The 12,727-nt window shown below is 31.3% G+C and overlaps 3 protein-coding genes across 4 annotated transcripts; 2 read left to right on the plus strand and 1 right to left on the minus strand.

Moving 5' to 3' along the window:
- Positions 1-166: 166 nt before the first annotated feature.
- On the plus strand, positions 167-1,086 carry LOC116416229 (the record flags this gene model as incomplete). Its single annotated transcript, XM_031923907.1, has 1 exon — positions 167-1,086. A coding segment is annotated over one exon (920 nt), but the record flags the coding sequence as incomplete, so codon positions are not given.
- Positions 1,087-1,241: 155 nt separating this feature from the next.
- Positions 1,242-5,790, minus strand: LOC116416222. Its single transcript, XM_031923896.2, has 4 exons — positions 5,348-5,790; positions 5,051-5,171; positions 2,326-2,522; positions 1,242-1,696 (listed from the first exon to the last, which is right to left on the minus strand). The coding sequence occupies exons 1-3, from the start codon at positions 5,697-5,699 to the stop codon at positions 2,372-2,374; spliced, it is 624 nt and encodes a 207-aa protein (XP_031779756.2). The 5' UTR covers positions 5,700-5,790; the 3' UTR covers positions 1,242-1,696; positions 2,326-2,371.
- A 109-nt stretch (positions 5,791-5,899) lies between these two features.
- On the plus strand, positions 5,900-11,867 carry LOC116416221. 2 transcript variants are annotated; one of them, XM_031923894.2, is made up of 3 exons: positions 5,900-6,164; positions 8,932-9,015; positions 9,508-11,867. In XM_031923894.2, exons 1-3 carry the CDS (start codon positions 6,063-6,065, stop codon positions 11,779-11,781), a joined length of 2,460 nt encoding a protein of 819 aa, XP_031779754.1. In that variant the 5' UTR covers positions 5,900-6,062; the 3' UTR covers positions 11,782-11,867. The 2 variants fall into 2 exon arrangements, with proteins under 2 accessions (XP_031779754.1, XP_031779755.1); XM_031923895.2 differs by having other exon boundaries at positions 5,954-6,164; positions 8,929-9,015.
- Positions 11,868-12,727: the final 860 nt, after the last annotated feature.

Below are 12,727 nucleotides of genomic sequence, written 5' to 3' on the forward strand. Positions count from 1 at the left end.
TACACAGTGATTTTGACCTAGACCGTGACTTTGACCTAGACCGTGACTTAGACGTAGACCGTGACTTAGGCGTAGACCGTGACTTAGACGTAGATCGTGACTTAGACCTAGAGCGTGAATTACACCTGGACCGTGACTTAGAGCTAGACCGTGATTTTTGTCCTAGACCGTGACTTAGAGCTAGACCGTGATTTTGACCTTGACCGTGAATTAGACCTAGACCGTGACTTTGACCTAGACCTCGACTTTGAGCTAGACCGTGACTTAGACCTTGACTTTGACTTCGATATAGAACGTGACTTTGACCTTGACTTTGACTTAGATCTAGAACGTGACTTAGACGTTGACTTTGACTCAGATCTTGACTTTGACTTTGACCTTGTCTTTGACTTAGACCTAGAACGTGACTTTGACTTTGACCTTGTCTTTGACTTAGACCTAGAACGTGACTTAGACCTTGATTTTGACGAAAATCTTGAGAGGTCGAAAGACACACCACCAACGATACTTGAAATTGACCTTGAACGTGACTTAGATCTAGATCGTGACTTAGACCTAGAGCGTGAATTACACCTGGACCGTGACTTAGAGCTAGACCGTGATTTTGTCCTAGACCGTGATTTTGACCTTGACCGTGAATTAGACCTAGACCGTGACTTTGACCTAGACCTCGACTTTGACCTAGACCGTGACTTTGAGCTAGACCGTGACTTAGACCTTGACTTTGACTTCGATATAGAACGTGACTTTGACCTTGACTTTGACTTAGATCTAGAACGTGACTTAGACGTTGACTTTGACTCAGATCTTGACTTTGACTTTGACCTTGTCTTTGACTTAGACCTAGAACGTGACTTTGACTTTGACCTTGTCTTTGACTTAGACCTAGAACGTGACTTAGACCTTGATTTTGACGAAAATCTTGAGAGGTCGAAAGACACACCACCAACGATACTTGAAATTGACCTTGAACGTGACTTAGATCTAGAACGTGACTTAGACCTAGAGCGTGACTTAGTGTTAGATTGTAACTTCGATCCAGACGGCGACTGTGATCTTGATTGTGACTTTGAAAAGTGCCCGTAATCTTGACAGCGACTCCGTTCCTGGCGGCGACTGTGATCTTGATCGTGATTTCATTCTAGACGGTGACTGTAATCTTGACAGTGACTTAGACAATGACTGTGAGTTAGATTTAGACCGTGACTTAGACCTAGATCGCAACGTAGACCTAGACCGTGACTTAGTCCTACACCGTGTCTTAGACCTCGACCGTGACTTAGACCTCGACCGTGACCTAGACCGTGACTTAGTCCTACACCGTGTCTTAGACCTCGACCGTGACTTATACCTAGACCGTGACTTAGACCTCGACCGTGACTTAGACCTAAACCGTGACTTAAACCTAGACCGTGACTTTATTTTCGAATTCGATCGTGGACTTTGGCGTAACATTTTGTGACAAGCAAGACTGTAACTTCGCTTTAGGTTTTATTGCAAGTAAGGAAGGTGAGGAGCAGTTGATTTTAGAAAAAGGTTCGAGTTGAAGGACTTCTGTCTCGACAGTTTTAATGGAAGTGTAGAAAACCCAGATGACATTGAATCGTTTCGAGTAGGCATTGTATTTAATGGTATCTTTTGTAAAACGATGCGTGGCTCCTTATTGTTTAGTAATTTCGTGGAATCACCAATTGCACTACAACCCAGAATAAATAATTTGTATTATTTTTAAAACTATTTCATTTGCATTAAAAATAATTAAAAAAATATAAAAATATACGTATGTACGCTGCTAAAAAAAGTTAATAGAAGTTGATAGAAATCAATAAGATTTTTTCTCGACTTTGAGACTAACTTTTAAGACCATTTTTTGCATTAGAACTTGATAAAATGTGATAACATCGATTTAAGTCGATAAAATTCTATACGAAAAATCACACTTAAAAGCTATAGACTCAATCTTCTTAAACTTCCATCTATTTCTATTGAATTTTTTCATATAGAATTTTATCGACTTATATCGATGTTATCGCCTTTTATAAAGTACTAATGCGAAAAATGGTATTAAAAGTTAGTCTCAAGTCGATAAAAAATCTTATTGATTTCTATCAACTTCTATTAACTTTGTTAGCAGGGTACACATTTATACTAAGGAAATTCTTTAATTTAAAATTCGATTTAAAAACCATTAATTTCTGTCTAAAAGTAATAACATTATTAAACATGCTAACATTCAATTGTATAAATTCTCATGTTTATTTACATTTACAGACGTTAAGAAGTTTTTAAAATAATTATAAGCCTTTGAATAGAAATTTTGATTACCCTAAACTAAGGTTTTCACACATTTCTGATATGCGCCTTTTTTTTATTACACCTTCATCGGTAGATTTATCATCATCATTTGCATCATCGAGACAAAGCTGCTTTCTTGTTTGTAATAAAATGCTCTTTTTGTACTTTTGGATAACATTACTGGAGTTAATAATATTTCCTTTACTTGTAGCAAGTTTACTCGATTGCTATAAATATAATATACAGTTTATTTAAACAATCATTTTATACAAAATAACTACAATATTATATATTGCCTTTCATAGCATAAATATTTTATGTAATATATCACGTAAAATCGCTTGGGCGCTAACCTCAGCAGCAGGCCTTTTTCATTTTTTTTACCTGTACAAGCAAGCGTTTTTTATATTTTTTTTTAAAAATGGACATTTTGGTTATAATAGTTTATGACACGCCGTGGCCTAAACCTCGATTTAGGTCACGCACGTGCAAAAATGCACTCAATAAATCTCGGTTTATTCACGTTATTTCATAAAATATCGTACGATACTCGCTTCGCTCGGGCGATATTGTCCCCACGAGGGTGAAACTACTCTACCACACTACTTTGCTTGTGCGGGAACGATCCACTTTGCGCACTCGTATCGTAATATTAGTATATCGCAAAGTGAGATATCGCGTGAGTAAACGCGTGAGTAATCACGTGAGTGACGGGGTGTGTGTGGGGGGGGGGGGGTGTAAATGTAGGAAATTGACAGCGACAATAGTTTGATAGCGATAAAAACACGCAGCAAAGGCCCACACACACACACATATATATGAAATTATTATTAAAAAATATAGTTATATTAGTAAAATTCGGGAAATTTTTTTTCTAATTTTGACAATTAAAGCCGATTTAATGGCCATTTTTTGATTTAAAAAAAAAAAATATTTTTCATTTTTTTTAAATATATAATTTATTTAATAAATATGTTAATAATGGTTCTACAACAGCTTATAATTTTCTATTTTCTCCCGCAAGATTTTCAAGATTGACCATTTCATTGAATTGTTATGATAAAAAAGGTGCTAATTTTAAATAGAATCACATTTTCAAAAATAAATAGTCCAAGGTTTTGAAAAAATCATGACAGTAAAGAATAATAAAAACCGAAAATCAAAAAAAAAATTGGTTGGGTTATCTATGTCGTACAGCAATTTTCAGTGATTAATTTTTAAAATATCGACTTTTCCTATTAGCACCAAACGTATTTTAGATCATAGATAATAAATATATGTACTTGTTTTTTTTGGTTATTATAGCCATAAATAACATTAACATAAATACATACATCTTATAGTTCAAATTTCAAACATGAACTTAACGACGCCGAACATACTGTACACAAAAATACCCTACATGAACTTATTTTCGTACACGGAATAATTCTACAAAGATATTTTCTATATAAGAATTCCCTACACACATTTTTGGTTATTTTTACTCCACTGCAAAATTCTACACAAGCGTATAACCTATTGTTATACCATTGTTACAATAATAGGTTATACGCTTCTGTAGAGTTTTGCAAGGCAATAAAATAACCATAAACGTGTGTAGGGAATTCTTATGTAGAAAATATCTATGTATAATTTTTCCGTGTAGGAGAATAAATTTTTGTAGGGTATTTTTGTGTACAGTATGTTCAGTGTCAACTTAACATTATCGTTACAATTACCCATTAATAAAAACATGAGAAGAATACAAAAACTTCAAAATTGACAAGCTTGGACCTATGTAACTCGATTAGCAATAATCTATCCTACAGAGAACCACCAATATACGCATGTGTTTAAACATAATAAAAAGTAATAATATAACTAGCAGGGTCAGCCGCTCCTAACGTCACTCCATTTATGTAAGGTATAAATATTTATAGCTTTAAGGAAAATTTGAAAAAATTATATTATAATAATAACTACAAAGATATAAAAGGTTAGGCGAGTTTTTTTTTTCTGTGTATGTTAATATCACAATGTGATAATAGTACACAGATAGCAGCACGTGCCAGCAACTTTGTACGTTAAAATACTACTAACATTACAATATTACAAATATTACTAATTTTGTATGTTAAATTTTCTAGAATGTTTTAATATAGTTTTTCATTAGAAATATATTTTAGTATCAGAGCAGACTAAACGTTCGGAAGGCTGTGCCGGTTATATTTATTTAAATATTTTGCTCTTGTTTATCAATAAAATCTGAGCATGCGTAACAATATGTATAAATAGTGTGAAAAATTGGTTTTACTTCAAATTAGATGCGATATAGACAAAATAACGTCAACTGTATGTATAAGTAACTAAAAAATTTTAATTAAAATCAAATTAGATGCGATATAGACAAAATAACGTCAACTGTATGTATAAGTAACTAAAAAATTTTAACTTTTTGTGATAAAAACTTGTGCCTATGTTGACTTTATGTGTTTTAATTGAGGGGCACTGTTCACTTTCGTGTTCTGTGAGACGGGTCTGAAATTGTTACCCTTGTCAATGCTGTTGTTAAACACAAGGTTTTAAAAGAAGATTTAAAAGAGATACGAATTAAAAATTTTCCTGTAGACGATGTTTATGTATCAAGATGACTACTAAATGTTAAGTAATTGAGAAAAGATGTGGAAACCGAGAGGCTTCACGGCCCATGGGTACGTTAAGCCCTTTTATATAATAGAGGATTATAAAAATAATAACAATAATAAAGACTTACGGATATTTGTACTTCCTCCTCGACCGTACTTTCAGTTGATTCACAGCTTGTATCAATTTTTTCTTTAATCGAAATCTTTTTTGCCTTTTATTAGCTGCTTCTAATGTCTTATCTTCAGATTCTGTAAGAAGATAAGTAGATATATAAGAAATTAAAATAGAATTAAATATATAAGTAGTTGCAATAAGGAATATGTATATGGGTCATTTGCAAAAAAATAAGATTTTTTTGGAGCCATAATTTGACTCAGAAGTATCCATTTTTTTGCAAATGACACATATCTTAAAATATACTAACCTCCTAGACTGATAATATGAGCTTTGTAAAATGAGCAACATTTATCTTCAATGTTACAGTTGCTTCCACACGACCTCCAATAAACTTGATAGACGTGACTCTCATCAAAATCTTGTGCATTAGATGGAGATATATGTTCTTTTTCCTTTTTAGATTTGTAGATAACATCAACTGGTTTACAATACCTTTTGTTTGGATCATCTTTTGTGATAATACATGCGTATTTTATTTTAGCCATCACTAAACTATTATTACGTAGTTTTTTTAAAACAGTAAAAATATATAATAATTTATATAAAATACTACTTCGTATAGTTTGCACATCACAAAAGATAAGTGATAACGCACACATGTATATATATATATATATATATACATCGTCGATCAAAGCAGAAAGATTATATAGACCATAGACTATAAACAATAGAGGGGATACCTCTTTTCTATTTTAAGCAACGAGAAGACGCGAAACGAGACAACTAACAAGGGAACGGAACGGACTGTAGATCTATACATGTTGATGTATATATACAAAAGTGAAAAGTTTAACTTTCTCTCTCTGTGAGTCGAATACACTGTCGCCGTAAGCGTCCTTCCTCCATGTAGTATATGCTCTAAGGTGTCAACACGCATGTAATCTATATGTATGCATATTATTTACTTAGATAATAATTGAAATAAATAGATTATTTTAAATAGTGATAAATAGTGCATAATGAAGAGGTATAAGCAATATTTATTTGATGGAGATCCAGCTATTATACCGCGTACAGCTGAACGCCATAATCTTGATCTGAATACATCAGATACTGAAGTGGTAAACAAAATTATATATTCTTAAAAGTAATGTTTTAATAGTATACATAATTTTGCAACTTTTAAAAATAATGATATTAAGAAGGCCTATTTATTTTTTTTAAAACTTATTGACAAAATTTATGGATTTATCTAATTACAAAATTAAACATTTAATTTATATTTATACTATACATTGAAAAATTCATTGTTTGTTATTAATAATATTATTGCAGTTGAATACTAATATTACAATATTGAACGCACGTTTCTCAATTTTTGTGTACAGACTTGATCATTTCAGAATAATGTATGTACACAATTTATTAATTTGATGATAATTATTATTTAAAATCAGACAATGTACTGTAGTATAATTTTGTATGTTATATTTGCTTTTATTTCTATAAAAACTTATATTTATTTAAATATAAAGTGTAGTGTCCATCTACCTATCTGTCTTTGTTCGGTGCGTCATATTAAACTGTGTGGTATTTACAACTGATTAATAAAATTAATAGACATTATTCATATCACCATCATTATAGTCGAAATGTCTTGTTTAACATTTAACTAAACCTAATATGAACCTACTAGGACATTCATTGTGATTTATCGAGTACATTAGATTTCAAAATTTGCTTGGCATCGGTGTTTGGTCAAAATCTGAAATCAGCTAATGAAAATGATTACATGATAAATTTTATTTTAACTTATTTTTTAGCTTTTGGCATTTCCGAAAAGAGTACAGATCAATAACTTTTTATTTTATAGTTCAGAAGCTATTGGAAAAATTCAAAAGAATCTTAACCATTGGGTCGTACTTTTTAATTTTAAAAGATAAGAATTTTCTAATAGCATCTGATCTATATCTATACCAAGCAAGATTTAAAATTTGTATCTAGTGTGCTCGACAAGTCACGATGAATGAATTCTAATGGTTTCATTGTAATTTAAGTTTTGTTAAACAAGATATAATATTTTGCACTATTATCATGCTAATTTAAATAATATCTATTAATTTGTTTAACCAAATAACATGAAATAAATTTTGATGACTTAATTGCTTTAGTTAAGTGGAATGAAGTTCAGTGTACGCGATCACAAAAACTTTGTGAAGATTGAGAAGTAGGGCTGTTTTGAATAAAGCAAATTAGATTATTTATGAAATTGAATTAATTTATTAACTGGCATTATGATTAAATGTAGTTTATCGAGTTGTAAGCAAATCAATATGTGTGTGCCATCCTAACCTCCTAACCTCAAATTAGCCTGCCTCTACCTCTATAAGATAGTACATATCTTATATTCAGCTGATTATGAGCTCATAATTAGCTGATAATGTGCCAAAACGGCAGCTGATAATCAGGTGATAATTAGCTTAATATCCATAATTTTATTTAAACAAAAATTTTTTTTAATTTTGTAAAATAAAAAATTTTAAGCTCACAGTCAGAGTTTTGGTGTTATCATACGGATAGTAACACCTAAATAGGTCCTCATTATGTCAATTTTAGGGATTTTAATTATTTTATAAAGAACTTCAAATAAAAAAAAGAGGATCCAAATTTTTTGATAATAGCCCTGTTGGAAAAAGTTAATAGAAGTCGATAAGATGTCTTATCGACTTGAAAAGTGAATCTTAATGATAATTTTTGCATTAGGGCTTGATAAAATGCGATATAAGTCAATATAGGCCGATATAGGTAAATATTGTATTGTATATAGATATTGTAAAAAATTACAATTGATATCGATAATATTCAAGATGATCTTGAGTCTATTGATTTCAATTGTAATTTTTCGCATAGAGTTTTCATCGGCCTGTATCGATCTATATCGGCCTATATCGACTTATATCGCATTTTATCAAGCCCTAATGCAAAAAATGGCATTAAGATTCACTATTCAAGTCGATAAAAAATCTTATCGACTTGAATGGTGAATCTTATCGATTTCTATCGATTTCAATCGGCTTTTTCCAGCAGGAAGGGAACAGACATGATTTTTAAAATGTATTCTGAAATAAAGTTAAAGTTAAAACTTATACAAAAGTAGTAAGAAATCACGTGATTGTATCGATAAATTACTCACGTGAATACTCACTTGAGTACTCACGTGAGTATTTACGTAAGTATATAATCATGTGGCTACTCACGCGAGTAATCACTGGAGTACTCATGTGAGTATCCACGTGAGTAATCACAGGAGCACCCATGTGAGTACTCACGTAACTACTCACGTGAATTACTAAAAAAATTATTCGTCGCAAAATTCATGTTTACAATTTTTCCCTTCCCTGCTAAAAATAGTCAATAGGGGTCGATTAAATTTTTAATCGAATTTGAAGCTGAATCTTAATCACATTTTGTATTAGAACTCTATTAAAATCGATAGAATCGATAGGAATCAATAAAACTCTATACGAAAAATGACTATTAAAGTTAATAAACGCGAATCGTTGGTATTAACTATCGACTTTAATTGTTGCTTTTCGTATTAAATTTTATCGACTCCTATCAATTCTATCGATTTTAATCGAGTTCTAATACAAAAAGTGTGATTAAGATTCAGCTTAAAATTCGATTAAAAATTTAATCGATCCCTATTGACTATTTTTAGCAGGGTTATCATACAAAATAAAATGGCAATAAATATGCTTTACACTTTTAATGCTCACTCACTCAGTCACGATAATAAGTACCTTGAATTATGAAGAGTTGCAATAATGTATACTTATTAATTTTTTTTATTACTAACAAAATTAATCAATTATGTATTGAAAGTAGCAGGTAGAGACAGAAGAAAATGATTTAATGGATATAGAGCAGGATACTTTTATCAATACTGATGCTCAGTCTACAGTTATAGAGGTTAGTATTTGTTTATGTTCTAGAGCAAACTGTTTTTTAAAAACATTTACAAATTGAATTCAGATCATTAAAATTGTCAAAAAAGTTTAGTCACGCGATTAATCACGCAACTAATCATACATAAATTAGGCATCCTACTTCTAAATTTTTCGTTTTTAAAAATTTTGTATAATACAAAAATTATTGTAAGTAAATCACGTGAATAGTCGCGCGATTAATTGCGTGATTAATTGCGTGATTAATTGCGTGATTGGCTGCATCATTAATCAAGTGACTGATCTCGTGAATAATTCTCAATTATATAATCACGTGATTAACCATATGATCAATTGATTACTAATATCGCGTCATTTATCACGTGATAAGTCACGTGTTTATCACGTGATTTTTTTCAGTAGGGCAATTTGTACGAAGTAGAAAACGAATTTTGTAAAATGCAGTTTGCTATATACTTATCGTTCTAATAAATTTTTAACACGTCATATTCTTTAGGATATTAATGTAGAAAATATCTATGATGGAGACGTAGAAGATACAACGTACGGCACAACTGAATGGAATTGGAGAATCGAACTATCTAAAATAATTCTGAACAATGAATTGAATAATATATATGGCAAGATCGGTAATTTGAAGGAGTTTATTGAGCATAAAGCTTTTTTTGAAAAAATTTCAACAACAATGAACAAAAGTAGAGGAGAAATTTTTTTAATGATTTTGAAATTTAGTATTTCTAATGAGTTATCTTTCTCTGGCTTGATAAATTTATTCAAGCTCATTAATAGTATGTTTGAGACTCCTATATTACCAGATTCGCGACATATTATTGATAAACTTGTCAATCCGAAAGAGGGTGTGGAATATCACGTTGTTTGTCAGGAATGTTCAGTATATTTAGGAAAAATTGGAGATATACCATCTAGTAGTATTTGTAATGTCTGCAATTCTACAATTAATCTTAAGAATAATACCGATTCAACCTTTTTTACCTTAATAAACCCGGCACAACAAATTTCGGATCTTATAAGTAATCATGAGGATTATTTTTATTATGTAACGAATCAAAGAGTGCATAAGCAAGGGCATATTAGTGATGTTTATGATGGTAAAAAATATACTGAGTTCGTTAAATCGTTACCAAATGAAGAGAAAGATAATTATGTTACTGCAGTATTTAATACTGACGGAGCCCCGAAATTTAAGTGCTCTCAGTATTCTATTTGGCCACTGTATCTGATGATCAACGAACTACCGAAAGAAATTAGAACAAATAAACTAGTAGTATGCGGATTACTGTTTACTAATAAAAAACCAAACATGACAGTATTTTTAGATAAATTTGTAGATCTTGTTAATAAATGTCGAGTTCCTATTAAAATAAAAAATGAACAACGAACTCTGAAAATTTATGTACAGACATGTTGTGTTGATGCTGTTGCCCGAGCTCCCGTTCAAGGCTTAACTCAGTACAATGGTAAATATGGATGTAATTGGTGCTTACATCCCGGAGAATATCATGGAATTATGAAATATCCATTAATGAATGCACCAATAGAACTTCGAAATCACAATGATACTGTGTCTCTCATGTTAGAAGCGGTTCCGGGGAAACCCCCGGTCTTCGGAGTAAAGAACCCTTCACCTCTTATTAACCTACCGAAATTCGACATCATTGAAGGATTTACTCCCGATTATATGCATATGGCATTAGAAGGTGTTGCAAAGCAATTAACTTCTTATCATTTGGACGTTTTGAGCGACGATGTTATTAAAGCTCTTGATAACAAAATGAACATGATAACTATTCCTCAGCAAGCTTCTCGTTATTGTAGAAGATTAAGTTGTCGAAAAGATTGGAAGGCCCGGGAATGGGAAAATTTCGTCTTGTACTATAGTATTGTTATTTTTCCATCTATCTTGAGCAGAAAAGCTATGCAGCACTGGTTACTATTTGTTGAAGCCTTATATATATTATTGAAAGATAATATTCATATTGACGAATTAAATAAAGCTGACGAAATGTTACATCAATTTGTAGGTGAAGTCCAAGAAATATACAATGTGAAAGCCATGACATATAATGTACATATTTTGTTACATGCAAGCAAAAGTGTATTGAATTGGGGACCTCTGTGGACGAATTCCACGTTTAGCTTCGAATCGGCTAATCAGCACCTCTTAAAAGCTATTAAGTGTGCTAAAGGTGTATCGCATCAAGTTGCAAGGTTCATAAACGTCTGCCACAGTTGTTCCGTAGTAGAAGAAAAAGTTATTCATCAAGCTGACGATGATGTTGTAAAATATTGTAATGATATTCTATTAAGAAATGTCCAAAATGTTCATTTATCTAATAGTAACATATTATATTTTAATCGATATAAAGCAGATGATAAACTGTTGCATTTATTACACTTATCTACACATTCTACTGAATTCTTCTATAAAATGGTTAAAAATCATTGTCTGTATGAATCACATCTGATATCAAAAACTCGTTCAAACAACTCATTTGCATTGCTGAAGGACGGGCAATTTATACGTATTGTTGCCTTTATAGATGATATCTCTGATGGTATTGAATTAACAGTATGCAATTATGTACAGACTAAAAACTGTTTTACAAGGGCCTACAAAGCATGTCAAGTAATAGAAAGAATTCACGAGGAAAATATAGCTATACCCACTAGTAGCATCGAGAAAATAGTAGTTTATATGAATGTAGACAAGATGTACTTATGTCCTATGCCAAACTTATTACATTACTGAATAAATATGTAATATTCTAAATATTTTGATACACTACTATGCATATTGTTATAATAAAAGATTCATTAAAGTAATTCTTAGAGTAATTATGTTTTCAAATTTATTATATTGTTGTATGGGACACAACCAACATTCGTTCAAAGTAAGTATGACTAATAAAAATCATTAATTATAATTTCTTTTGTTCACGCAATAATCAACCGAGATTTACATTCATAAAACTATAACAGCTGCGTTAATATTTTCTACATTTGGCAGCTATCTAGAACGATTCAACATCATCTGAAACGCATAAAAATCATGGTTCTAAAAGCAATTGTTTCTCCCATGAACTTAGAACTTTTTTCGGTTGAGGGACTTGGTCGGATTTTGCAAATCTTTCTAAAAAAAAATATTTTGAACATACATTTGGCAGCTATCTAGAACGATTCAAAATCGTCTGAAACGCATAAAAAACATGGTTCTAAAAGTTATTTTTTCCCCCATGAACTTAGAACTTTTTTCGGTTGAGGGACTTGGTCGGATTTTGCAAATCTTTCTAAAAAAAAATATTTTGAACATACATTTGGCAGCTATCTAGAACGATTCAAAATCGTCTGAAACGCATAAAAAACATGGTTCTAAAAGTTATTTTTTCCCCCATGAACTTAGAACTTTTTTCGGTTGAGGGACTTGGTCGGATTTTGCAAATCTTTCTAAAAAAAAAATATTTTGAACATACATTTGGCAGCTATCTAGAACGATTCAAAATCGTCTGAAACGCATAAAAAACATGGTTCTAAAAGTTATTTTTTCCCCCATGAACTTAGAACTTTTTTCGGTTGAGGGACTTGGTCGGATTTTGCAAATCTTTCTAAAAAAAAATATTTTGAACATACATTTGGCAGCTATCTAGAACGATTCAAAATCGTCTGAAACGCATAAAAAACATGGTTCTAAAAGTTAT

The sequence above is a fragment of the Nasonia vitripennis genome (genome assembly GCF_009193385.2).
Source record: "Nasonia vitripennis strain AsymCx chromosome 2 unlocalized genomic scaffold, Nvit_psr_1.1 chr2_random0001, whole genome shotgun sequence".
Taxonomy (NCBI): Eukaryota; Metazoa; Arthropoda; class Insecta; order Hymenoptera; family Pteromalidae; genus Nasonia; species Nasonia vitripennis.

Excerpts from the sequence above, each read along its gene's own strand:
- LOC116416221 (XM_031923894.2), top strand. The coding sequence starts at position 6,063 with ATGAAGAGGTATAAGCAATATTTATTTGATGGAGATCCAGCTATTATA. Across the intron at positions 6,165-8,931 it reads ATACATCAGATACTGAAGTG|CAGGTAGAGACAGAAGAAAA; the intron begins GTAAACAAAATT and ends TATTGAAAGTAG. Across the intron at positions 9,016-9,507 it reads CTCAGTCTACAGTTATAGAG|GATATTAATGTAGAAAATAT; the intron begins GTTAGTATTTGT and ends CATATTCTTTAG.
- LOC116416222 (XM_031923896.2), bottom strand. The coding sequence starts at position 5,699 with ATGTGTGCGTTATCACTTATCTTTTGTGATGTGCAAACTATACGAAGT. Across the intron at positions 5,172-5,347 it reads TCATATTATCAGTCTAGGAG|AATCTGAAGATAAGACATTA; the intron begins GTTAGTATATTT and ends ATCTTCTTACAG. Across the intron at positions 2,523-5,050 it reads AGGAGGAAGTACAAATATCC|CAATCGAGTAAACTTGCTAC; the intron begins GTAAGTCTTTAT and ends TTATATTTATAG.